Below are 25,622 nucleotides of genomic sequence, written 5' to 3' on the forward strand. Positions count from 1 at the left end.
GGCAGGGGTGGGACGGCACGCTGCAGTTCCAGATTGAACATTCACACACGGCACCAGAGCGGAACAAGAGAGATTTCTTTTGTTTCCTACCCTCCCCATTTGTTATGACTTATTCATACCCTCTTTTTGCTTTGCTTTGGGGTTACATCCAGGTCGACGGGTTGTGGTAGGAGCAGAGTGTTATTTTTACTGTAAGCCACACTGTAACAACAATATGAGAAACCTGATGAAAGTTGAGCTCGCCACAGTCCCCAGGCTCCCTGCCAGCTCCGGCTGAAGGTCACAGAAGTGGAGTAGAAGCTGCTAGAAGTGTGTTTGTGTCTGAGGGAGGAGGATTTTCCTTCTGGACTGTACGTGTTATTGTAAATAAACGAAAAAGGTTTACAGTTGAAAAGGGACGAAATACGACACGCACTTTGTTTATCTCGTCACTAGGACGGCACACATTTGGTGTTATTGTCGTTGAGGTTGTCACATGAGGGACATGACGTATAACCAGGTTTACAACAACCCATCGTGTAGACTTGAATATTGCCAACAGCAACATGAACGACAGCCACACACTCCAGGCCAGGGGGGTAAGCAGAAATAGCACAGATACATGACAGACACTGTGCATGCTGAGGGTAAAACTGTGGCAGTGGAGTAAGTTTAGACAGAGTGTTGCATTTCTTTCTGCTTCTTAAGTTTTTATTACTACTGTATTTTTGACCTTTTAGGTGTCAACAAGAGACGTTTCCTAGAGGGAGATAATGTTTTATGTCCCAGTGTTGAGTTTTGCTGAACATCCACTAAGCTTGAGGACAGTACGGTGCCCTGTGCTCTGCCTTTTTTTGTCTGACTGTTATGTTTCACACAAAAAAAGAAGATAAAGTGGCACATCCCTCTCTCTTAAAGATGACACAATTCTTAGTCATGTAAATGATGTCAGTCACGCTGCTGCTGAAACGCACACAAAAACACACAACACTTGCATTCTTTTTGGAGCTGCTCCCCACATTCTCAGCCATTTCTAGTCAGACTGAGCCAAACCAGGCTGAGCTGTGACAAATACCTCCCAGTTCGCTCAAACTCATATAGTATGGTTCACATACTGGGCTCGGACCCAGAACCCAAAGTATGCAGGAGCCATTTTAAATCCATCGCAGGCCCAATATCCTCTTCATATATCACAAACAAACTTTAACAGCAGACACTTTTACTTTCATTCAGCTGTCATAACAAATATAATGATAACACATGCATGTACTGGATTTTTACTAGACATGGGGATTATGGAAATTGGACACTCTAAATTGACCACAGGCGTGAGTGTGAGAGTTGCTCTGTCATGGACTGGTGACATGTCCAGGTTTTATCCTACTTTTCACTACATGTCAGCTGGGATTGGCACCAGCGCCCCCCAAGACCCTCGTGTGGAGGATAAAGTGGTAGAAGATGGATGGATTTTTACTAGACGATTGATTAGTGTTCGAGCGCTAGTTGCACATAAAATACGTATAATAACTTTTGCTGGAAGTAACAATATAAAAGATAAACTCTTTTTGGTGCTGGTTGCAAAAATAAATCAGTTTGAATAGAAGTCTTTGGGTGTAATTATGTTTCCATTGAGAGTAAATTACGTGCAGCACATAAGAGTGGACACCAGTGTGATTCACAGCAAAAGTAATAGCCTGTTTGCAAGGGACATTGGTGAATTTCCACTTTCAAAAACTGACATGATGTGCGTCTAAATGCAATATTAAAAAATATATATTTTCTATATATAGTCTATGATTGGTATGGTATTATATGCATGTCACACTGTGACTACGGCTCTGGATTCAACCGGCAGCTGAAATCTGTGTTATCAGGTTCTTGCCGAAGCGTTGAGCACAGCAGCCAGGGGGATTGTACCAACTGTGATGTTTCTGCGGTTTTATGTGGCAGGACAGGTCTGTTCCGCTGCGTACGGCACATACAAACTGGCTTGTAATTGCTCCAAGTTTCAGGTTGTTGTGGGGTTATAAACGAGAGGATTGGCATCAGATGGCGTGCCAGGCTGGGCAGATGCACCGTGCATGTACAGTCTAGAAAAAAAAATAAAAAATTGGAAGCAAAAACACTGGCACTGGACTGGACGCTCAGGCCGTGTGCACTGATGTGCTGTGAAAAGATTTGTTGTGCATCATTTGTGTTTATTTTGGGGTTACGAGTTGGGGTCATGATGCATGCAAGAAGAAATTGGCTGTTTGCTGTAGGCTCATACAGTTTCGGTCAGGGGTTGTATAAACCTTTAACCATTCTTATTTATAAACATTTTTTTTTAATTGTTACATCTCATTCAGGCGCTGAAACCAGTCTGAAAGCAGTTTTCAGTCTTGGTGTGAAGAATTTTTACAAGGCACAAAGACAATTTGTCCTGTGGTAGTATGTTCAGATCAGAATGTGAGTGTTTCCAGCCTGGGGTTCGTGAGGGGGGGGCAACATGAAATGGATTTGCATGCTTTCTGTGCTGGGTCCTGTTTAAGGTTTAGGGCCCAATCTTGTGGAGTTAAATGGACGAGAAGAAGACTCCGCTGTTTGCTTTCTACACTCAGAGCAGCAGGAGGTGAACATAGTGTAATCACATGCTTTAGCTGCAAGTAAAATATTTTCACACTAACTGAGAAATTATTTTGAAAACGGAGCATTAAAAAAAAAATCCATGTCCTAGAGTTAAACTAATGCTAAATTCTTTTTACCTCTATATTCTGTGGTAATAGTACAATCTGCATGTAATTGTGTGCACATGTGGACTGGGCACTAAAAATGCTTATACTTTGGGCACTGAACTTGCTGTTGCATAATGTATTCAATGGGAACAAAAATACACCAGCGTGGTTGCAATGCAAATTGCGACTATGATAAACAGTTACAGCTTTGACAGGTGCGGGAGCAAAGCCTATACTACTGTGTCCTCATCGCTCGTTTGCAGTCATCACCTTGAAGATATGCTGGTACAGATTGTGCACTGAAAAAAAAAAAAACAGACTTTCATGTGTGCAAAGCCAACTGCACAATCCTCATTCCTTAGACAAACATTCTGCCGTGTTTTACAGCGCTCTGAGTGCAGCCTGTCAGCGAAATAATAAATTCCCCTCAGTATATAAGTGTGTTTTGAGCAAGCAGCCTGCAATTGAGAAGCTTTATTTCATGCACGGCAGATTCGTAAATGAGGGAGTCTGCGGAGTGAAGAGAGGAGGTTGTTGTAGTTTATGCAGTGAGTGGTGATGATGGTGTGTGTGTGTGTGTCGCGTAATACTCTCTGTGGGATAATGTAGGGGTTAATACTGGCTGTGATGAGGAAAGGCTCTGTGGTTGTACGTCTACTTGGAGCATTGTGCTTATTTTACTGCACAAGTAATGGGCCATCGCACCATGGAAGCAGCGTAGCCCTCACTTGTTTATATTTTGCTGCTCTCCAATTTATTTTATGGCCATAGAGAACTTTATGTGGAATTTTTTTTTTTTTTTTTCTTTAAAATGCAGTGATCCAACATTAAGAAAATGCAACTTTTATGACGGTAGTTGGTGCTGAACGGCTGGGAACCTGAGCTGCAGCAGGGGCAACAGAGGTCAGTCTTGGCTTTGCGCCAGCGCCTGTATCTTACATAAACCAGCACAGGGAGGAGGCATGTGTCTGGACACACTTCACAGGAAACACACACGTGTGCAAAAAACGCACACAGACTTACAGCAGTATCGTTTCTTTTCACTTGCGCCCTCGTCGTCGCGTTGTTACTCGATGTTCTTTTCCTGCTAATATCATGATCGATCTTCCTAACGCCGTGTTTCCCACTGACCGAGAGACGCGTAGAGGTGGACTGTATGGGGGGAATGGTTGCAGCAGGTTATAATGAGACCATTTTCTGCAGCAGAAAACCAGATCATAAAAGGCGCGAGTGTTAATTGCGAGTGACTGCTTCTTTCGCTGTCCTCCGCCAGGCCGTGGAAAGGGAATGAAACCATTATTGCTGCCACAGTCCAATCTCGTCTTGGCTGCTTGTGACATTATCCCAGAGTCCATTCGGGACTCTTCCCACCACGAGCTAATGTACTGTCATCCAAGCCTGACTGCTTCTCCTGACTCCCTCAGATCTTGGATGAAATCAATATTACAGGAGCCATTAAAAACCTGTTGGAGTTATTTAGCTTGCTTGTCTTTCTGTAGTGTCTCTATTTTATTCCAGCTTGTGGCACTCGGTGTAAAATGATGTTCCTCTCCATTCCCATCTATCCAACTGTCTTTCCAACCGTTTTTTTTCCTGTCATGATTTTTTTATGCTGAAAAATGCCTTACCATTTTCACTCCCTCCCATGTATCAGGCTGTGGGTGGAAAAACTCTGAAGCAAATATTCACCTCCAAGTAATCGCTGGCTCCTGTTAGAGATTATGTCTTCTTTTGTGGTTTGAAATAGAGTCTGAGTCATGATTGACTTTTATTTTGAGAGCATGCACTTTGTGTGTATGTTAACTATAATGAAGGATTCAGTGCTCAGAAGTCTGGTGAGTTCATTTGCATTCACAGGCACTGGGATGAACTATTTATATTTTCTCTTCTCTTCTCTTCGCACAACTCCTACTGCTCTACTTGACAGTAAACCAAATTTAAAATAGCTTGCGTAGTTGATGCACCATAAGGACATATTCATACCGAAGAAACGCGTGGTCGTAGGATATCAAACGGTACAACAGCACAACGTCGAGTGTGATATTGCTTTTATACAACAGCTCTACTAACTCTATTTAATAGTTTGAAAATTAGAAGGTACAACAGATTATTTTGTGGGGTTTTTAATTATTATGTATTCCTCTATGTTATACAGGTTATATCCACTAGTAATTTAGAGTAAAAACAGACACATATGTTACAGTAAGTGCGTGTTTCCGTTTGTCTGTTTGTGAATTGGCCGTCACTGATTTCTCTGTTCCTCTCTGTGTTTTTAGGGTTTCATCGCAATGAGGATATGAAGGCCATCGATGTGCTTCCCATCCTCAAGGAGAAGGTCGCCTTCCTCTCAGGTCAAACATATCATCTTTCCTTCCCTATTATCCCCATGTATGCATTGTATATGCTGTATGCAAACATATAAAAGATATCAGTAAGACGCGTTTTGCAATGTAAATATCAGTCCTGTGCTTCAAAGACTGTTTCAAAACTAAAGTGTCACAACATTCCTGCTTTGTTATGCTTCCATTTCCCCTCATTGTAATGGGTACTTATTAGTTATTTATGAGCACTCACTTATTTCTCTGAGTATCGTGGCTCTCTGACCTGACCTTTCCCTCACTGATGCATCATTAGAGCGCACAGGTCTTGCTGTGGTTGTAAGTGAGTCTGAGAGAGTGTTGTGCTCTGTTTATTAACAGTCAGTGTTATGTGCTGCTGCAGTCTGAATGAAAAAAATGAGAGTCATTTGACCCCTGACTCTTCTACCCTTTTGTGTTATGCAGCGTTTCTCCTAGAATTTCATTCAGCAGCGAAATAAATGTATTCCTAGTTGAACTAGGTAGCATCACCCTATGCACAATAATCTATTCATTCTGCTTGGTTTACAATGTTTTGCATAGAATACTTAGAGTTTTTGTGGCTACTTAAGCCTTTAAAGGGGGCAGATTATGCAAAATCAACTTTTTGATAATTTTAAATCCTTATATTTGGGACTCTGGAGGCCCTAGCAGTCGGCAAAGTGTGAAAAAAGATGACTCACTCGTGTTTTTATGGTCCTCCTCAGTCTAAGTACAGTAGATAAAACACAAGATGTTGACTTCTGAGCTCATTGGGACGTCACAATGCGCTAAATTCCTGGAATTGTTGTCTCGTGGAGCTCCAAAGTCCGCAAAAAGTTCTATTCTTGGCTCCACAGTGCAGCACAGAGTTCTACACAAACTTCCAGCCACAGATGATTTATCTTTCCAGTGGATACATGTTATATATGACGGCAATGTGCCTGCTTGAGTCTGCAAATGATCACTTTTCCAAATGCGAACTGCTGTTAGCTCCCAGTAGCCTCTGTGGTTGATGTCATTTCCTGTCCCTTAAGTTTAATTTTACTTTTTTTTTAAGATGGACCTTTAAGGTGGACCTAAAGAGATACTACTAAAGAGAGCGTTCTGAACAGGGCTGTTTTTGGCAGGGTTATTGAACTGCTGTGGTGCTTCACCCTTATGGTAGTTTGACCAAAGCATGTCACAGACATGTTCATTAGGACACCAGGGAACTAGTTTAACTTGGAGAAATAGGATGTCCCCTTTAAGACCATGAATGTGTGAAATGTAGGCAGACCCACAGACCGTGATACACCTGATCGGTATTGTCCACATTGTGTAATGACTCCTTCCGTCTTATCTGTTTTCTTATGGCAGGTGGCAGAGACAGACGTGGAGGTCCCGTTCTCACCTTCCCAGCACGGAGCAACCATGACAGAATACGACCCGAAGACCTGCGCAGGCTCATAGCCTACCTGGCTACGATTCCCAGGTAGGACACGCACATTTGACTGCGGACGTGCACACACGCACAAAGATGTGCACATGCATTGATGCATAGACTTGACACAGAATCCCCAACCTCTAATGCAAACATACTCACACAAATCTCAGATTATCCCACCTTGGTTGGATTTAAAATGCTGAGGCATAACCAAAGGCTTCAAAGAGCATGAATGGATTTATTTAGGATTCTCTATGGAGGCTCAACAAACCTCTCCCTCCCTCTCTCTCTCCACTCTTTAATTTCCTTTTACCTCTTCACTCCTTTATGGAGTTTACCCTTCATTGATGTTTAGTAACTCTCCCGTCTCTCTGGCTTTGACACATTTTTGGTAGGAGCAGGTCAGTAGTTGCTGAAGCTATAATGTTATTTTACCCTCTAGGTCAGTTCTGAAGCTGAACTCTAGAAATTTAGAAGCACTCTAAATTGACTGTAGGTCGTAAGAGTGTGAGTGAATGGTTGTTTGTCTCTATATGTGGCCCTGCGATGGACTGGCGAACTGTCCAGGGTGTACCCCGCCTATCGCCCTATGTCAGCTGAGATAGGCACAGCACACCCCGCGACCCCCCTGGGGGAGGATAAAGCGGTAGATAATGGATGGATGGATGGATGTTTCCTTCACATTGATCATTGTTGTGATTAGCATAGACTGAAGAGAAACCGTACTTTTCTCTCCTACTGCTACCGATCTCCACTGTGCAGCACATTTTGGTGCTTTGTAGCTCTCGTAGTTGAAGTGTTTTTTTTCTTCACAACATAGTTTGAAGACTTGAAACAAGATGTAACCAAAGTCAGTTACTGTAAAAATTCTGTGACAGTAAACGGCATGATGCAAATGTTGGCAACGTTACAAAACGGCGCAAATAAGTTAAAGTCTCCAAGGTCCCAATAATTATGTGCCCATTCTTTATTGGTGTACTTTCTCCTCTTATGCACATCAGTGATTGTTGGATTTGAACAAACAGGATGAATGAATCTTTTCTTGCTTTTGTGTTTCGAAAGAGTCAGAGAAAGTAGCTGTGAACTTGTGTCCAAAGGCCCTCAAAAGTCTCAGCTCTTTAGGAACTGTGTTAAGAGTTAAGGGACCAGCCCGAGGTGAGCAGCCTTAGAGATTGAAACAAAGAAGGAACGGTGTCACTAACTCAGAAGGAGGTCAGCCTTTGCTCTTTCTCTTGTCCAAATATTTTTCCTTTACCCTCCTTTACCCTTTTTCTGTTGCGTCTCTCTCTCCCTCTCTCCCTCCCTCTCTCTCTCTCTCGCTCTGTTTTTCTGTGCCCATTTGGCTGACAATCTGTTTTCAGAGTGAGGTCAGTGTGAGTTAGAGCAGCGGGGATGTGTGTCTGTTTCTGTGTCCGAGCTAGACACATTGCGATTAAAGCCTTTGACACCGAGAAACAACCTTTTATGGACTTATACGGCAGCGGGACTCCTGGTAAGCAGCAGTGGAAATTTTAACACTTCAGTGTTTAAAAATGTTCCCCCACGTGCTCTTCAGATTTTTAATATCCTTTTTTTATTTCTTTCGTCATCTTCACAGCTGTGCGGCGATGATGTTTTTTTGCGTTCGTTTAGTCTCAAATGAGTCACACAATGGTTTTGTGTGTAATTTAAAAGTTAATTTAACATATTCCGTACCCCTCTGTGTTTTCCTGCAACCTGACCTCTTTAAATGTGTTTCTGCAGCGAGGAGGTGGCCAGACATGGGTTCACAGTGATTGTGGACATGCGTGGTTCTAAGTGGGACAGCATCAAGCCTCTGCTGAAGATCCTTCAAGAGTCTTTTCCTTCTTGCATCCACGTCGCCCTCATCATCAAGCCAGACAACTTCTGGCAGAAGCAGAGGACCAACTTTGGCAGCTCCAAGTTTGAATTTGAGGTGCGTGATTCTCCACATCCTTCCTCTTCTAATTCTTTCAATTTCTCATCAGTTGTTGCTGCGGATGTTGTACACAGGACTGTTTTGATTATATAGGTTTATAGTTCTTGTTGCAGACGATGGTTGTGCTATTTACGTCAATGTATTTTAAGATATACATTTTCTTGAATGCATTACATAGGCAGTGAGTTTAACATCGCCAATGGTGCTAATTTATCAGATCTAATTGGACTGCGGCTTGGTGACAGTGGCTCTCTTCTGTCCCGTGTGGGCATGTGGTACTGGTATATTTAGTTCTGACCCAGTTACTATGGCAACAGGATATATAGGACAGGGCGAAGCATCTTATCACAAATGCACTGCAGTTGTTGATAGTTTTGAAATATCACCACAAGGTCACTGGTTTGAGTATCTTCTGCACAGGTGATCGCTCCCAGAAGAGTTCAGCATCAAATATTATATTTTTTCTATATGTGTTTTGGAACCTAATGCAGGACGGTTTCTTATAAAACCCCACTGGGAAGAACTTACTGGAAACTGTTTGGAAATGAGCAGTTGAACCATCTGTCAGTGACTGTCTCACACATTTGCTAGAGCTATAAGAGCGATAACCCGTAACATAGATGTTTTCATTTTTAAAGGTGCCATATGTGAGAATGTGGCCAAAAACGGTTACTACATTCAAATTCAAAATACTGAGGTCTTTTAGGTTTCGTTTTCTCACGTAACTGGCGACCCGTGGTTGCTCGGTAGCTGAGACTCTACTGACTGAAACATGATTTCAAAACATAAACATGATTTGCAGTCCGCCAAAATTCTTTTTTATGCAAATATTTTGGCTGTACTCTTGTTGTTGGTGAGTTAAGTATGTTTTATGAACATTATTCCTGAGTCTCTGTGACATATTAGGAGGATTTTATGGCCAGTTGCTTTAAATTTATTACATAATGCACCTTTAAGTAAAGTTTTATTTTATTTAAATAAATAACAGCCATTGCCATCATTGAAAAGATCTTGCTGGACACTATTGTTGCTTCTTACCCCATAGGACACTGATTAGTCTGCGTTAGCCATCAGTGAGAATTAAGACAGATTCTTACGTGTGAGAAATCCAGCTGCGTCGCAAATTTAAGTTTTTCCCCGCACACAAGTGAACCTCAGCAGTTTCTTTTTTTCCCTACTCTAAGAATGTATATCTTTGTGCTTCCATCTTATTAATAAAAACATACTATAAATGCAGCATGGAATGTCTGGAATGTTTGTATTGGTCGTACCACCTATCTAAGCAGTTGAAATGTGGAGCCTCCGGTTCTGCACTGTGTTTTCATAGGTTTAATGGTGGGAACGTTTTTGGCAGGATAACATTTTGGTTAGTTTGAAATATGTTGATGATGTTAATGATGACTGTAAGTTGTGGTCGTCTTTACTCTTCATTCCTGCTCTTGCACCTTTTGCAATGAATTCATCTTGTAACTGTATCTCTCTGTTTCTGTATCTGTGTCTGCCCACACCAGACGGTGATGGTCTCCTTAGACGGTTTATCCAAGATTGTGGACCCTTCCCAGCTGACAGCTGACTTTGAGGGCAGCTTAGAATACAACCATGATGACTGGATTGAGGTTTGGATACGTTGAGTTTTGGTTTCCAGTATTTCACAGGCTTTATGTTTGTCCAATCAAAGACAGAAGCAGACAATCAGTTTTTCCACATTACATTTAACTGTCATTTCAGGTGCGGCTCTCATTTGAGACCTTTGCCAGCGATGCAACGCGAGCTCTCGCACGTCTTGAGGAGCTCCAAGAAACACTGTCCCAGCGGGATCTCCCTCGGGACCTGGAGGGAGCCCGGCGGCTCATGGAAGAACATGCTGCACTAAAGAAAAGGGCCACTAAAGCATCTGTAGAGGAGCTGGACACGCAGGGACGACGGCTGCTTCAAAGGCTGCAGTCCCAAACGACAGGGGGAGGAAGCATTAGCGAGAGTGGGTACGGTATCCGGGCTGGAGGAGCAAGTGGAGATCTCAATGACCATCACCATGGGTTCCATGCGCATGCGGATGCACACAACCTGGTGGCTAAAGTGACGGGTTTGTTGGATAAGCTGCACGGGACACGCCAGAATTTGCAGCAGCTGTGGCACATGAGGAAGTTGAAACTGGACCAGTGTTTCCAGCTGCGACTCTTCGAACAGGACGCTGAGAAGGTCAGAGTTCTATTCTATTCTATTCTGTTCTATTCTTTCATACATTCATTGGCTACTGGAGCGTAAGGTGGGGTACACCCTGAACAGGTCGCCAGTCTGTCACAGGGCCAACACATAGAGGCAAACAACCAATACACTCTCACACTTAAACCTACGGTAATTTTAGAGTTTTTAATTAACCTTTAGAAACTGAGAAAGTCCACACTCACATCCACACAGAAAGGCCCTCAGTCTGACTGGGTTGCGAACACGGACCTCCATGCTGTGAGACAATTATGCTATCCACCGTGTGGCCTTCTGTTCTATTCTATTCTATCAATAGACTTTTCAAAACATGGACATAGTACCCTGGTTTACCAGTTGAAGTTAATCAGGAAGTAAGACAATATTGAATAGCCACCAGGGGGTGGCTGGTGGCTGGAGTGCTTGTTGTAATATGAATAGCATTTGAATGGAAGTTTATGGGGGCCCACGGTTGGTGTAGTGGTTAGCACTCTTGCCTTTGCAGCAAGAACCCCCGTTTGGGACTTCAGAACAAGGGCCTTTCTGCAAGGAGTTTGCATGTTCTCCCCGTGTGTGCGTGGGTTTTCTCTGGGTTGTCCGGCTTCCTCCCACAGTCCAAAAACATGCGATATGGGGATTAGGTGAATTGGTCACTCTAAATTGACCATAGGTGTGAAAGTGTGAGTGAATGGTTGTTTGTCTCTATATGTGGCCCTGTGATGGACTGGCGAACTGTCCAGGGTGTACCCCACCTATCGCCCAATGTCAGCTGAGATAGGCACAGCACCCCCTGCGACCCTCTGGTGGAGGATAAAGCGGTAGATAATGGATGGATGGATGGATGGAAGTTTATGGGAAAAAGACAATAAAGTACAGCACAAATGGGTGAACACAACTGTAACTGACAACTGGTATCGTCCATTAGGTGCCTGGTTGAAGGTGACATAAATTGCTGTTTGCAAAAGGTCCACATGGTGGACCTTGAGGCAGGTGTTCATAGTCTTATGGGTGACGTCACGCCTGGTTGCTATGGCGATGTCAACATGACGATAATGAAATGCACGGAGTAAAGTTTATTGGTTCCCAGCTGCCTCTTCAGCTCTCTGCCCCTCGACGCCTCTGTGTTGAAAAGTGCCAACGCTGCATTTTATTGCCTGACACATATTGCAGTATTTCAGGTTGGCCATTGGCTAATCTGATTCGTGAGCATGCATACAAACCAGACTGAGCTGGGAATTTGAAAACATTATAATAACCTGAACATTCAAGTCCTCAGATCAACTTTTATCCCTGGATTAGAAAAGCTCTGCATGGATCAAATGGTGAATGTTGAACAGACAAGATCCATCGGTGCACCGACACTACTGGATGTTATCGACACGGTGTTATGTAACATCCTACTAATGTTTAATCTGTGGATTAATACTTTTAGAGCTTTTTCTAAAGAAAATGAGTTGTGTATGTTTCCATGTGCACACACATTTATTCCCTAATCAAATGTAATTTGAGCTGCGTTATTTTGCCGGAAACTTTTAATAACTGAGTGAGTGTGTGTCTGTGCATCATCAGTGTTTCAAGAGCGTGTGATGTTTCATGTCTCGGCTGTGCTGAGCTGCAGGCAGATGCAGAGGCATGTTATGAAAAGTGTCAGAGCTGTAATTAAACACGTTTTTCCATACTCCAAATGTGTAGAGAGAGGGAATAATAGAAAAAAAACATACATCAAGGGTAAAGCACCATTCACAAAGACAGAGATTGTTCTTTTGTTTCAACCAGTTGCAGAAAATGCCTCTCTGTAGTCAGGTGCAATGATCATTGATGAACGTCACTTATGCTTTTGTCCTTCTTCTGTGTGCAGATGTTCGACTGGATCATGCACAACAAGGGGCTTTTCCTCACGAGCTACACAGAAATCGGAGGAAACCACCAGCATGCCGTCGAGCTGCAGACGCAGCATAACCACTTCGCAATGAACTGCATGGTAAGACGCACATGCACAGATGATGTCATCTCAAACTATCATCATTACTGTCGTTCACATTAACAGGCCTCACACCACAGTACAACACACACACACACACACATGCAATGTACTTTTTCACAACCGTCTTCCTAAACCATCTTCTCTGTGAGCTTTGAATCGCTGCCCTTATTATTCAGCTGTTTTCCACTCTGCCCCAACTCTGTCTTCCCTTAGCATTGTTCCAATAATTGACCCATATTGCCTCGATACCCCTCCCATAGATGTTTGCTGCCCTCTGCTGCTTCGCTCCATAACCCCTCTTGCCCTTTTTAGTACCTCACAATAACCTGTGCCTTTCTATCTCAGACTAATGCAAGTCACTGAGGACATTACACTGTTTTAAGTCTGCAGTCATTAGTTATGCTCTGCTGGTTGTGTTTAAAGCCTTAAATACCTCATGGTGTAACATTTTGTATAACATATAGCATATAAGACAACACCATCCTGCCCTCAATCCTGTGCAGTGCACTTCCTCATAGCATGGAGCAACGATGTGTATGATGCCTTTCTAGCATGTTGATTAAAATGGCAAAAATCGACACAACAGAAGCTATTTTTAAAGTAGTAATGATGTCCTGTGAAAAGTATTATACCACCCTTCCTGTTTGCGTATTCATACAAGCTTTTTCTGTTTTGCTTCTTTGTTTTGTGGATGGTGAATTCAGTGTGGTGCACGACAGTCTGTGATGGCTTACTGAATTGTTTTGGGGTTTTTTTTGTCTTCAAAACTACAAAAAAAAAAACATGTAAAACACAAGTAAACATGTGCAGCCCATTTACCCCTGATTTGAACAAAAACATTTCTCTTTGAAACTATTGTTTTTGTGACAGAAGTGTCGCCCAGGGAGATCAGAGGTTGTGAACTAACTACCGTGCATCCTCCCACTCAGACTCACATTTCCACCAGCTCGTTCAAATTCACGTTTATTGGAACTTTGCTGTGCACAGTGAACCAGCTCCACCAAGTTGACCAATCAATAACACATTGTTAATGGAGGACATTGCATAATTCACTATTAGATAACTTCATATGACATTTATGCTGTGGATGATACAAATCCACAGCAATGTGCATCTACCTACCAACCTAGTTGCCTCACTGGTTTGCATCCAGGTCCGGGCTTTTCTGTCTTGTGTGTTTGCATGTTCTCCCTGTGTGTGCTGTGGGTTCTTCCAGTTTCCTCCCTCAGTCCAAAAACATGCAGAGGTTTTAAAAGGTTTCTCTGGATCAAAATGGTTCTTTCTGGAACCATTAGTGTAACCAAGAACCCTTGAAAAACCCTTTTTCGGGAAAGGGTTTTTCAGAAGCAAATGGTTCCAGGTAGAACCTCAGCCCTTGTAGAAGGACCCTTTTGGAACCCTTATTTCTAAGTATGAGTATGAGTATGAGTATGAGTATGAGTATGAGTATGAGTATGAGTATGAGTGAATGGTTGTTTGTCTCCTGTGATGGACTGGCAAACTGTCCACAATGTCAGCTGGGATAGCAGCCCTGCTCATGTGGAGGATAAAGCTGTGAGAAATGGGTGACAGCCTGTGCTTAGTGAAGCATTTATGTGATATTTAGGATTTTTGGATGGCATCTGATTTTTTGATCCAGTGATTTTGAAGATGGAATCATTTGACTCGTAACTTTTTGGAACAAAACTAAGCAGTTGTAGTAAAGTTGCTGCTGTATTTGTCAGCAGATCACTGCACACGCCTATCTTATGCCTTCTTGAGTGTTGCCTTGCACTTTTTGGTGTAAATACTCCATATGGTTTAGAATTAGGGCTTTAACATACAATAGGACCGTTTCCACGTCAAAGTAAAAATGTCCACCAGTCACTGTTGTTGGGAACTATTGACAATGAGCAGTGTCAACATGAAGCCCCAGGAGCAACCTTTTAGTGGCCGCCCAAAGCCAGTTGTGTCAACACTGTATGTTGAGATGAAGCAGTGACTCCTGAGACAACAGGAGCAGAATATGGACAGATGGAACAACAGTATGAACACACAAATACATTCACAATGCACATGGGTACACTCAGAGTGTGACCACCGCCCCCTCCACCCATTCTTCCACAGTAAGCAGCGTTTCCTCTTCCTGTTGCCTGCTGAATGGAAATACAAAGTGTCAGGAGTGTGCGTGTGTCACTGTGTGTGTGTGTCACTGTGCATGTGTGTGTGTGTGTGTCACTGTGCATGTGTGTGTCACTGAAATTACATTACCCTATTAGTATTTTATTAGTGATCATTACTCAACATATTGGTAAAGCTAAAGTGACAAAAAGTGACTATAAAGTCTCTTCTCTTCTGAGGCAACTGGTCATTATGTCACTCATAAGAATCTGAAGACCTACCATTAACTCCTCAAGAAAATGTTTACAGACTCTCTAAATGAAGTGAGAAGTGAATTCATTTTGTGAACTTTTCACTTTTTTTGCAACTAGAGCAATCGCCCCCTGGTGGTTATTCAATATTTTATTCCTTATTCCTCTTTGTGCAAGCGAGTCCATCCATTTTTTATACACTCTTTGTGATTCTAGTTTATTATATTTCGTTTACATACACATTTCATGCCTGCGCATAATGTATTGTTTTCTATAAATTACTATTTCTCTTGCCCCTGTTTTCATGAATCTTCTTTTTCTCTCAAATTAAGACCATGTTTTTCCTGTATTCATTGTTCATATCATCTTGTTGTGACCATGTATTCATAATCAGCACTGTCTGTTGTATGTATTCATGAAGTACCTACGACGTAGCAGTGAGTACATTAATCAAAGTTAGAAAAAAGGAATTGTATCATTACGGCACAGATTCATTCCAATAGTCGTTATTCGTAGTCATGCCTGGTACAAAAAGGGTTGATTATGTAATGGCTGCAGTAGCTGGCATTTGTATTGATACAACATTGATTTATACAACATTACACTCTGTGTACGATTGTATAAATCATCAGACTTTATTGATCTGTGTGGAGACACTATTATTGCTGAGGCAAATATTATTGGATCATAAAGATGCTAAATATATGCACAGCACGGGCTGTAGAAGTCACACGAGTTGATCATTCTAGCACCTCAACATGTTTTACGCAGAAGACAAAAAAGGGGAAGATGTTCTGTAGATGAGATCATTTCAGGAAAACGGTCCGCTGAAATCTTGTGAATCAGGAGTGAGACAGTACGTCCACCAATACGAAACCATAACTGACAGTGTTTGGTTTTAATATTCAGGAGAAAGTGAGTGTACTGAAAATTCACCTGGGTTCCCTGGGTGTCAAATTTCATATTAAAACCTACAGATATCATCAAATCCAAAGTTACAGCGCACGTCTGGTGAGTTCAGCATCGTCTTTTCCTTGCAGTTTGCAGCTGTAGCCTTTAAATCAGTATATGCACTTGAAGTACATGTGACGGAATAGTCCCAACAGCTTTGTCAGTAGTGGTACATTTCTCAGTTGTGGAATCTCTGAGCTGAGTTTATTAATGTACAATGTGACATAAGACCATTTCTGCCTTAAAGGACGCTCATGCATGAGCTGCACCAGGTGACATGTAAAGAGGAATTGTTTGTTTTTATGCTATTTTGACTTAAAGGGGACATATTATGCAAAATCAACTTTTTAATCATTTATATCCTTATATTTGGGACTCTGGAGGCCCTCAGTCGGCAAAGTGTGAAAAAAGATCACTCATGTTTTTGTGGTCCTCCTCAGTCTAAGTACAGGAAATGAAACACGCAATGTTGACTTCCGCGCTCACTGGGACGTCACAATGCGCTAAATTCCTGGAATTGTTGTCCCGCGGAGCTCCGCTTTGTCTGTAAAACACGCGAGAGTGCTGGCGAGGGCAACGCTATCCGAAAAACGTACGTCCGTGAAACATTCTATTCTTGGCTCCACAGTGCAGCACAGAGTCCTACACAAACTTCCAGCCTCAGAGGATTTATCTGTCCAGTGGATACATGTAATATATGACGGCAATGTGCCTGCTAGAGCCTGCAAATGATCACCTTTCCAAATGCTAACTGCTGTTAGCTCCCAGTAGCCTCTGTGGCTGATGTCACTTCCTGTGCCTCAAGTTTTGTTTTACTTTTTTTAAGGTGGACCTAAAGAGATACTACAAAATAGAGCGTTCTGAACAGGGCTGATTTGGCAGGGTGATTGAACTGCTATTTGTGCTTCATCCTTTTAGTAGTAGTATTTTGACCAAAGCATGTCACAGACATGTTCATTAGGACACCAGGGAACTAGTTTAACTTGGAGAAATAGGGTATAATATGTCCCCTTTAAAAGTACAGTGAATACATTTTAACATGAGAGGAAGTAGAAAACTGTAGTCGAAAAAGAAACGCTTATAAAATCTAATTATTTTGCCATCTGTTGCCATCTGCTAACACTCTCTCTTTGTGATCAGTCAGGTCTGAAACTCGCATATAATGTGGTGCAAGACCTATAGCAGCTTAGGGATACGTCTTCAACTCGTATTTCATTTCTAATTCCAACAGGGTTAATGAAGTTCTACTGTGCAGTTCTACTGTGTTGTACAGCTTGTCTTTTGCAGTTGGACCCATAATAACCTGTCGTCAGGTTTTTGATGACCCAGTGTCAAGATTTTCCTTGGGTTTTTGACAATCGGCACAGGGGGGAAGTTTCTGCTTGGTTCACAAAATCCTCACAAAAAAAACCATTTTAAACCCAAGTCTGATACAGTCTGAGAACATCTCAAGCCTTTCAGCCTAGATAAAACAAAGCGTCGCTCGGTGCATCTTTTAATGAGGTCATAATTTCTGTTTCTAGCCTCTGTCTCACAGAATGAGACACTGCCTCTGTTTTGAGGGCTGTAGCTGGTGTTTGGTTCATTTCTCCTTCCCGTTGTGACTGAAACAGGCAGACTAAGAGCCATAATAGGCTTCAGGAGCAGTAATTGAATAGAATAATAACAGGCTGTTAACACAGTTGTTAATTAGCGTTTGGTGATCCATGCCTATCTGCACAAAACAGCTTGGAGCCCATATATTAAAATGACTAAAAGATTAAGAGGCAAATGGGTTTCTTTTCATCACTGACATGGGATGTGGCTCCCAAACGAATGACTTTTTAATGGTCACAAGGCTGCATGTGTGTGTGTGTGAGTGTGTGTAATGTGGGTTGAGTTTATAACAAAGGTGCACATTTTGACTTGTTTTGTAATGTGTTCACAAACACACCTTATGTGTGTAATGGCACCCAAAATTAAACGACAACAATTCTTTATACCTGGTAGCCTTTTAATTAATTAATACCATGATGTCCAAATATTAACGTTACCCTGGACCTTGATGACAATAACTTTGGTCGTGCATAGTATTTTCAGTTTGTCTGTCTGTATTTATATGTATATGTACATTATTATTATTATAATATTATATGTATCTTTTTTGTTTGTTTGTTTTAATGAACATTAACATGGAAATGTGTATGATCATAGCCAGTTGCTAATTTATATTGTTAAATTCAAAAGGGTGAGACCGTTTCACACGGTTAACCGCAGAACATGTTGTTATACTGAAATAATGCACGAGCACATATTTATTTTGCATTAGCATGCTACTACTTTGCGGCTAACTTGGCGAACCTGTGTTTCCAAAGGTAAGCTAGCGAGGCTACGATTAGCATTATCGTAGGGCTAACATAATACAAACACTGTCTTGGGCTGACAGTCACAACATCTAGCTATGCTAATGCTAAACGAAAATGAAAACATTTGCGTTGTGCCAAATGAGGTTGCACAGTGTTTGTATTATGTTAGCCTTTATGTTCCTTATCATGCATTACCATAACTGTAATAATCTTCTTCAGCTCCCACTATAGGAATACATACTTCATACAGGCACTGCACAATAACAACAATAACTTCTGATGAGGAAAAACAACATTGTTCCGCTTAACCAAGACAGACTACTAACAATGTAAAATGTATGTTGCAGCAAACCAAGTTTTAAACTGCTTGTGAGACCAAGATGTAACATTGAATGTTTCTCAAATTAAACAAGAACTTTAAGCATAGTGGAATAAATTTAGGATGCCTAAAATAACTGTTTTTCTTTTGTTATGTATTTTAATCCTCGTCATCTTCTCTCTCTCTGTCTCTCCTCAAACGCAGAATGTGTATGTGAACATCAATCGAATCATGTCGGTAGGGAACCGGCTCCTGGAGTCAGGCCACTATGCCTCGCAGCAGATCCAGCAGATCTCGGGTCAGCTGGAGCAGGAGTGGAAGGCGTTCGCCGCAGCACTGGACGAACGCAGCACACTGTTGGAGATGTCTGCCAGCTTCCACCAGAAAGCAGACCAGGTAGACAAAACACCGACGATTTCTTAAGGTGTCGCCAAATTCAAATTGGAAAGCTGAAAAACTAGAAAGCTCCATTATGTACATGCATGTGCTTTAATTGTGTATTCTGTGCTACATGGGAACAAACGTGTGTATTCACTTTATTACATCACGTGTTACATTATTAATTACCACTTGAATAAATGCATAAATCTTTTTTTTTTTTATAAATTCTACATTCTCACACACATACGCTATATAACGTGTAAATCATTAGAGAAAATCTATCTATTACAAAATGTTAGAGCCTGACAAGTTTCATATTTCCTCCATAGATGGGCAACAAAAGATCTAAAATAGATTTACAGTTAAGAATAATTGGGGTTTGTTGAAAGGTCCCATATTATGCTAAATCAACTTTTTAATCATTTAAATCTTTTTATTTGGGACTCTGGAGGCCCTATCAGTCGGCAAAGTGTGAAAAATGATGACTCACTCATGTTTTTGTGGTCCTCCTCAGTCTAAGTACAGGAGATAAAACACGCGATGTTGACTTCTGCACTCACTGGGACGTTGTCTGTTGGAGCTCTGCTTTGTCCGTAAAACACTTGAGAGTGCTGGTGAGGGCAACGGTATCCGAAAACCGGAAGTCCGCAAAGTCGGCGAAAAGTTCTATTCTTGGCTCCACAGTGCAGCACAGAGTCCTACACAAACTTCCAGCCTCAGAGGATTTATCTGTCCAGTGGATACATGATATATATGACGGCTATGTGCCTGCTAGAACCTGCAAATGATCATTTCTTGTCCCTTAAGTTTAGAGTACATTTTATGACTTCAGAATATAATGAAATAGCTTTGTTGCAGGCAATTTCTTGTGCAGTTTGCAGTGTTCACAACCAGACAACAAACAATGAAAAAAAAGAAAAAGGGGGGGGGGGGGAATATACACTAGAATTCAAACAGAACTTTATGTATATGACATACATGACAACTCACATGGAGATGTGTAATATTGTACCATTGTGTCTGCTCTCTCCTCAGTACATGAGTAAAGTGGAGCCGTGGTGTAAGGCGTGTGGTGAAGGAGAGCTGCCCTCTGAACTCCAGGATCTGGAAGACACCATTCACCATCATCAGGGTTTATATGAGCACATTACCACTGCATACTCGGAGGTCAGTGCACACGAACACACACATGGACACACGCCTTTTTGTTTATCTGCGCATAAACATAGTGAAGGAATAGGAACAGAGAGAGGAAAACAAATCAAAATCATGTTGTATTAACTGTCAAATCTTCTTCATTTTTAACCACATGCATAGTCATTCCCTTAGTTTGTACCCCTATGTTTTATAAATGACACCTTACGTTGCTGTATTTAAAAAAAAAATATGTTTTTTACATACACTGTCAGTTCTATCCAACTTAAATATGGTTAAATACCTGACTCTAAGGAAATGAGCCAGTGCCACTTGACACATTTTATTTCAAAATGAGATCCTTGTTGAGATTTGTGACTCGACCTTTTACAGGTAAGTCAGGATGGCAAGTCTCTACTGGACAAACTGCAGCGACCCCTGACCCCTGGCAGCGCAGATTCGCTAATGGCGTCGGCCAACTACTCTAAGGCCGTCCACCACGTCCTGGACATCATCCACGAGGTGCTGCATCACCAGAGGCAGCTGGAAAACATCTGGCAGCATCGCAAAGTTCGCCTCCACCAACGTCTGCAGCTGTGTGTCTTTCAGCAGGACGTGCAGCAAGTAAGCTCCGCGTGAGGCTCTGTCTTTTCTGAGCGACTCTCTGCATCTCAGCAAAGCTCTGAGATCTTTCTCTCGCTCTTTCATCTTTCTCTTTCATCACCTTTTCTCTTGGTAGTAGTTTCCATGGTGATGCAATTTACGGTCACATTAGGTGTGGAGGGCATTGTGCTCGTGCTCATGCACGTTTTGTCCCATCATAATATTCTCTCGGAGACCTTGAGAGCGTCATGAAAAAGCCCATTCATTACACCGCACAGAAACAGATGGAGCCATCTGTTTAATAGATAATAAGGTAATTTTGTACGAAGATTTATAGCCGATCTCAACCATGGCAGAAATGTTGACACTCTGCGTTGGTCTGGATTTCTCATTTAGCGAGAACTAATTGACTTCATTTGTACGATTTGAAATGTGACACAATGCAGATTTAGAGAAGAGTAAAGAGCAGAGGGGGAAGAGTGAGCCGACAGAGGGATGAGGAAGAGAGAGACGGATGACAGCTATAGACATCTGTAAATCTAATGTAATCTGAATACAGCCACTTAATTGCACCCCCTACTGCTTGAAAATGTGTACTGCATCAGTATTCAAAGACGTATGTGTATGTGTGTGTGTGTGTGTTTCAAGGTCCTGGACTGGATAGAGAACCATGGCGAGGCCTTCCTCAGCAAACACACCGGGGTGGGGAAGTCTCTGCACAGAGCCAGAGCTCTGCAAAAGAGGCACGAGGACTTTGAAGAGGTTGCACAGGTGAGATGGATTCTTATTTTGTTTCCAATCCTTTACTTCTCTACTCGTTCGTCATTTTAAATCGCAATCGTAATGTAAATGTTTCAGAACACCTACACTAATGCGGACAAGTTGCTGGAGGCAGCAGAGCAGCTCGCTCAGACTGGAGAGTGCGACCCAGAGGAGATTTACCAGGCCGCGCACCAGCTCGAGGATCGCATCCAGGACTTTGTGCGACGCGTCGAGCAGCGCAAAGTCCTTCTGGACATGTCTGTCGCCTTCCACACGCATGTCAAAGAGGTGCGTATCTCCTCTCCTCTCCTCTCCTCTCCTACCCATTAGTCCCATTCAACATGTGTGGCTCCTTTGTTTTGCCCAAAGTTAAATAGCTATGCCACTAATTCTCTACGAAGTAAGGGAGACGTTTGTGGATTTATTGATCACACTCCTACGTGTCATTGTAGATGGGTATCACCCTGTAGTCGCTGTACAATTGTGTGACTCATTCTCATAAGAATTGGACCGTCCATTGTCTACCGCTTTATCCTCCAGATGAAGAATCCCATAGGGCGAGAAAGTGTGTCTCACACCTATGGCAATTCAGAGTAACTATTTTATCCTCTGCGTGTTTTTGGACATGTGAGGAAAAAAAAACCCATACAGGCAAACTCCACACAGAAAGGACTGGACCGGGACCAACCCCCTTGCTGTGAGGCAACAGTGAAAGCCACATGTCCCCACAGTATGACACAGGATTGGACCATTCTCTGTAATGCTCACAGATTATTTAAATGATTACAGTGGCGGTGTAAGAACCAGTTTCATATACTGTATCTCATAACAAATTACTTTTAGTATTGGGACATGCATTTATCATATTTTCCCATTTGATTTTCAAATTTTGCTAACTGCTGAAGTCTCATGTGCATTTCTTTTTCCCTGTAGCACTGTTGTTTACACAAATCAAGGGCAATCCACCCTAATCTAATCCACCCGGTCCCTCACTGCGATAATGACGATCAGTATTTTAATTTTCGTATTATGGTTTAAAAACAGTAAACAAAGACCAAGCAGATAAGATCGAAGCAGCAATATGCTGAAACATACTAATCACTGCCCGCTCTCCTGGTTCCTCTCACAGTGTGAAGGTCTCCCACTGTACATGTATGTTAAAATATCTCTCCCTGCACCGGCAGAGCTTTACACGTGTTAACACTACATCCTGTTTACAGAGAACCAGAGTCTGTCATAGACACATGGTGTTATTAATGAAGCTAGTCTTTAATGTCCATATGGACTAATCGCCTTCGCCCCATCTGTCAGCTCACACTGGTGCAGGTTTCTCTGTGTGTGTGTGTGTGTGTGTTTGTGAAACTCTGTGTGTGTCCAACCTTCTTGGCCATCACCTCTTTTAGTTGTAGAAGCCTTTGGATGCCGTCCAGCACGAGAGGCAGCAAGCACTGTACTGAAGAGAGGGGGGATTCATCCACACTGGCTTTAGTAGACAAATAAATTCACTCCACATAAACTGAAGTATGTTTAAGTGTATAATTGGTTTTTATGTGTACTTAAGTTGTTTAGGGTTAGGGGGCATTTTGTGTTTTGGAGCAGAAGCTTACAATGGGAATGAAGGAAAAACTACTCTGGAATGTGAAGGCCACTGTATTTCCCTGATGAGCTGAGTCAGGAGTTTGTTATGGTCTCACCATTAGATGCCACTAAATCTTACACACTACATCTTTATAAATAGATTTTCATGTATAGGTGAATGCATAGGGGAGTTCTTTCAATTTGACCACTCTTCTGGTTGTAGCTGTAACTTTCAATAGTTCCTTTGTTATAATACTGTAATATTGTGTTTTCCTCTCCCTCTCAAACAGAGGACTTTACACGCTGGACCTTTAATTCTTTCCTGTTTTGTTTTGCGTGCACGTAACGATGATGATAATGATACTTAAATAAGACTTGTTTTTGAGGAGGCTGTACAGTATGAGTGGTAGACAAACAGTAGGTGTTTTGGGTCTCATTCCTGCCTTCTGGTTACTGTGCCAGTGTCACCCAGATGGCTAATCTGGTATGAAGATGACCACTCACAAAACACCCACCAGAACTAGTTAGATTATAATTCCAATAGCTAATAATTATGTTTATCCATGTGGCATCTTCTTCAATTCTTAAGTTTTATATTCAGCTCACTGCCCCTCTGTGGGTCTGCCCTGGTCTCCGTCACCATGTGTCACACATGCGTTTTAAGCAGCTTGTCTGTTCTGTCAATCTCTTTAGCTGTGGACGTGGTTGGAGGAGCTTCAGAAGGAGCTGCTGGATGATGTGTATGCCGAGTCGGTGGAGGCAGTGCAGGACCTGATCAAACGTTTTGGCCAGCAGCAGCAAACCACCCTGCAGGCTACTGTCAATGTCATCAAGGAGGGAGAGGACCTCATCCAGCAACTCAGGTAACATTGTTATCCAGTGTGATGCTGAGGACTGAATAACATTTAATGTACAGCAGTGGAAGCCGCATTCCTGTAGTGCTCATGTGCATCTTAAACTTTTGAAATGGTGACCCACTTTTTTAAGATGACAATCTATGGAGACCCAATTCACAAATCAATATACATGTATCAGAATCATCATTTACAAGAGCAACTTTGTGCATATTGTAAGGTTTGTAACTATATTTGCTGCCATTTGTTTAACAGATAATATTATTTCTAATTGGGAAACTGGCCATTTTCAAGACATCACAACTACATTTTAGGCATGTGTAATTTAATAATTATATTTAATAATAATATTGAAGCCTTACTGTGTGTAAATTTACATTGTCACAGCAGCAAAAGGCAGTACAGATAAAGGTGATAAATAATATATCCCCTTTAAAAATAATTCCACATTATGTCAAAGTACAATATAGAAATACGACTGTAAAAAGTTAAAATTGAATGTACATTGTAGACAGTTACCATAATATATACAGTATGGGCTTGATATTTACATTATAAACAAGGATTGAGATATAGAACTTGACATATTTTATATGTATATTGCACTTATGTCAACTATATATATATATATATATATATATATATATATATATATATATATATATATATATATATATATATATATATAAAAATATATATATTACACGTGGGATTAGTAATCTGCTACTTTTCTTCAACTTCAAGTATTATTCAGAGGAGGACTAAGTTTTTTGACATTGTGTGACTGTAAAGTACTGCAAATCCTGTTATAACTATAACTATAAGACAAATGATCTTTAAAAGTCCAAGAAAACTGAGCAAAGTAGCAGGGAAATATATATTGCCACTTGCATGCCTTAAACCACTGCACCTGTGTTTGTGTCTCCCTATAGAGACTCGGCCATCTCGAGCAACAAGACTCCACACAACAGCTCCATGGCTCACATTGAGAGTGTGCTGCAGCAGCTGGATGAGGCTCAGGGCCAGATGGAGGAGCTGTTCCAGGAAAGGAAGATCAAACTGGAGCTCTTCCTCCAGCTCCGCATCTTTGAAAGAGATGCCATTGATGTGAGTAGGCGGGAGATTGAAGAGGCTTGTGTGTGTGTGTGTGTGTGTGTGTAGGATGCATATTTATTTTTTGCTCTATCGTGCAAAGGAACATTTGGAGAGTTAGATGGCAAAAGATCCATGAAGTTAGTAGAGCAATAAGACACATTTGCATTGAGGGAAGACGCATTTGTATTAACAGGTGCAGTTACTCATGAGTGAATATATTAACTGCTTTTACTATATCTTTACAGGGTTTGAGGAGGAGTTATGTAAAACTATGGCTCTGATGTGTCATATATTTTTTTTAGATATGCCTAAGATCAGAGAAGAATGCAGGCTAACATCCATGCATAAAATATGTAAAAAGAGGAGGGTTATGAAAGGTAATTACTGCTGACATAGTGAGCCTGTGGTGCATGATTAAAATTGTGTCTCTCTCTCAATGGCTTTTCAGCAATGATCACAGTAGCACAGAACCCCTGGAGTACATACCTGTTACGCTCCATGAAATTGATTTGAATGCACAAACTCCAGTTCCAAAACCTGTATTTCTTGCATTTGCTTTATTTTGTTTCCGTTGCTTGTATCAACAAGGAGCTTTTTGTGGGGTTTGCATGATTTCCTTGTGTGTGCGCGTGGGTTTTTTCTGGGTACGTTGACTTCCTCCCATAGTCA

At 41.7% G+C, this 25,622-nt stretch overlaps 1 protein-coding gene across 1 annotated transcript in view; it reads left to right on the forward strand.

The window, feature by feature from the left end:
• Positions 1 to 25,622, forward strand: part of triob (trio Rho guanine nucleotide exchange factor b) — a gene marked incomplete at its 5' end in the record, with an annotated part of 110,707 nt that overhangs the window by 42,825 nt on the left and 42,260 nt on the right. Inside the window, 13 exons of the mRNA XM_083910501.1 lie at positions 4,970 to 5,044; positions 6,389 to 6,503; positions 8,199 to 8,391; positions 9,906 to 10,010; positions 10,123 to 10,593; positions 12,455 to 12,577; positions 18,751 to 18,942; positions 19,963 to 20,094; positions 20,455 to 20,685; positions 21,313 to 21,435; positions 21,523 to 21,714; positions 23,698 to 23,867; positions 24,791 to 24,965. Coding sequence (XP_083766627.1) covers positions 4,970 to 5,044; positions 6,389 to 6,503; positions 8,199 to 8,391; positions 9,906 to 10,010; positions 10,123 to 10,593; positions 12,455 to 12,577; positions 18,751 to 18,942; positions 19,963 to 20,094; positions 20,455 to 20,685; positions 21,313 to 21,435; positions 21,523 to 21,714; positions 23,698 to 23,867; positions 24,791 to 24,965 — 2,297 coding nt within the window. The remainder of the gene's footprint in view (positions 1 to 4,969; positions 5,045 to 6,388; positions 6,504 to 8,198; positions 8,392 to 9,905; positions 10,011 to 10,122; positions 10,594 to 12,454; positions 12,578 to 18,750; positions 18,943 to 19,962; positions 20,095 to 20,454; positions 20,686 to 21,312; positions 21,436 to 21,522; positions 21,715 to 23,697; positions 23,868 to 24,790; positions 24,966 to 25,622) is intronic.

The sequence above is a fragment of the Microchirus variegatus genome, assembly GCF_963457635.1.
Source record: "Microchirus variegatus genome assembly, chromosome: 1".
Classification (NCBI taxonomy): domain Eukaryota; kingdom Metazoa; phylum Chordata; class Actinopteri; order Pleuronectiformes; family Soleidae; genus Microchirus; species Microchirus variegatus.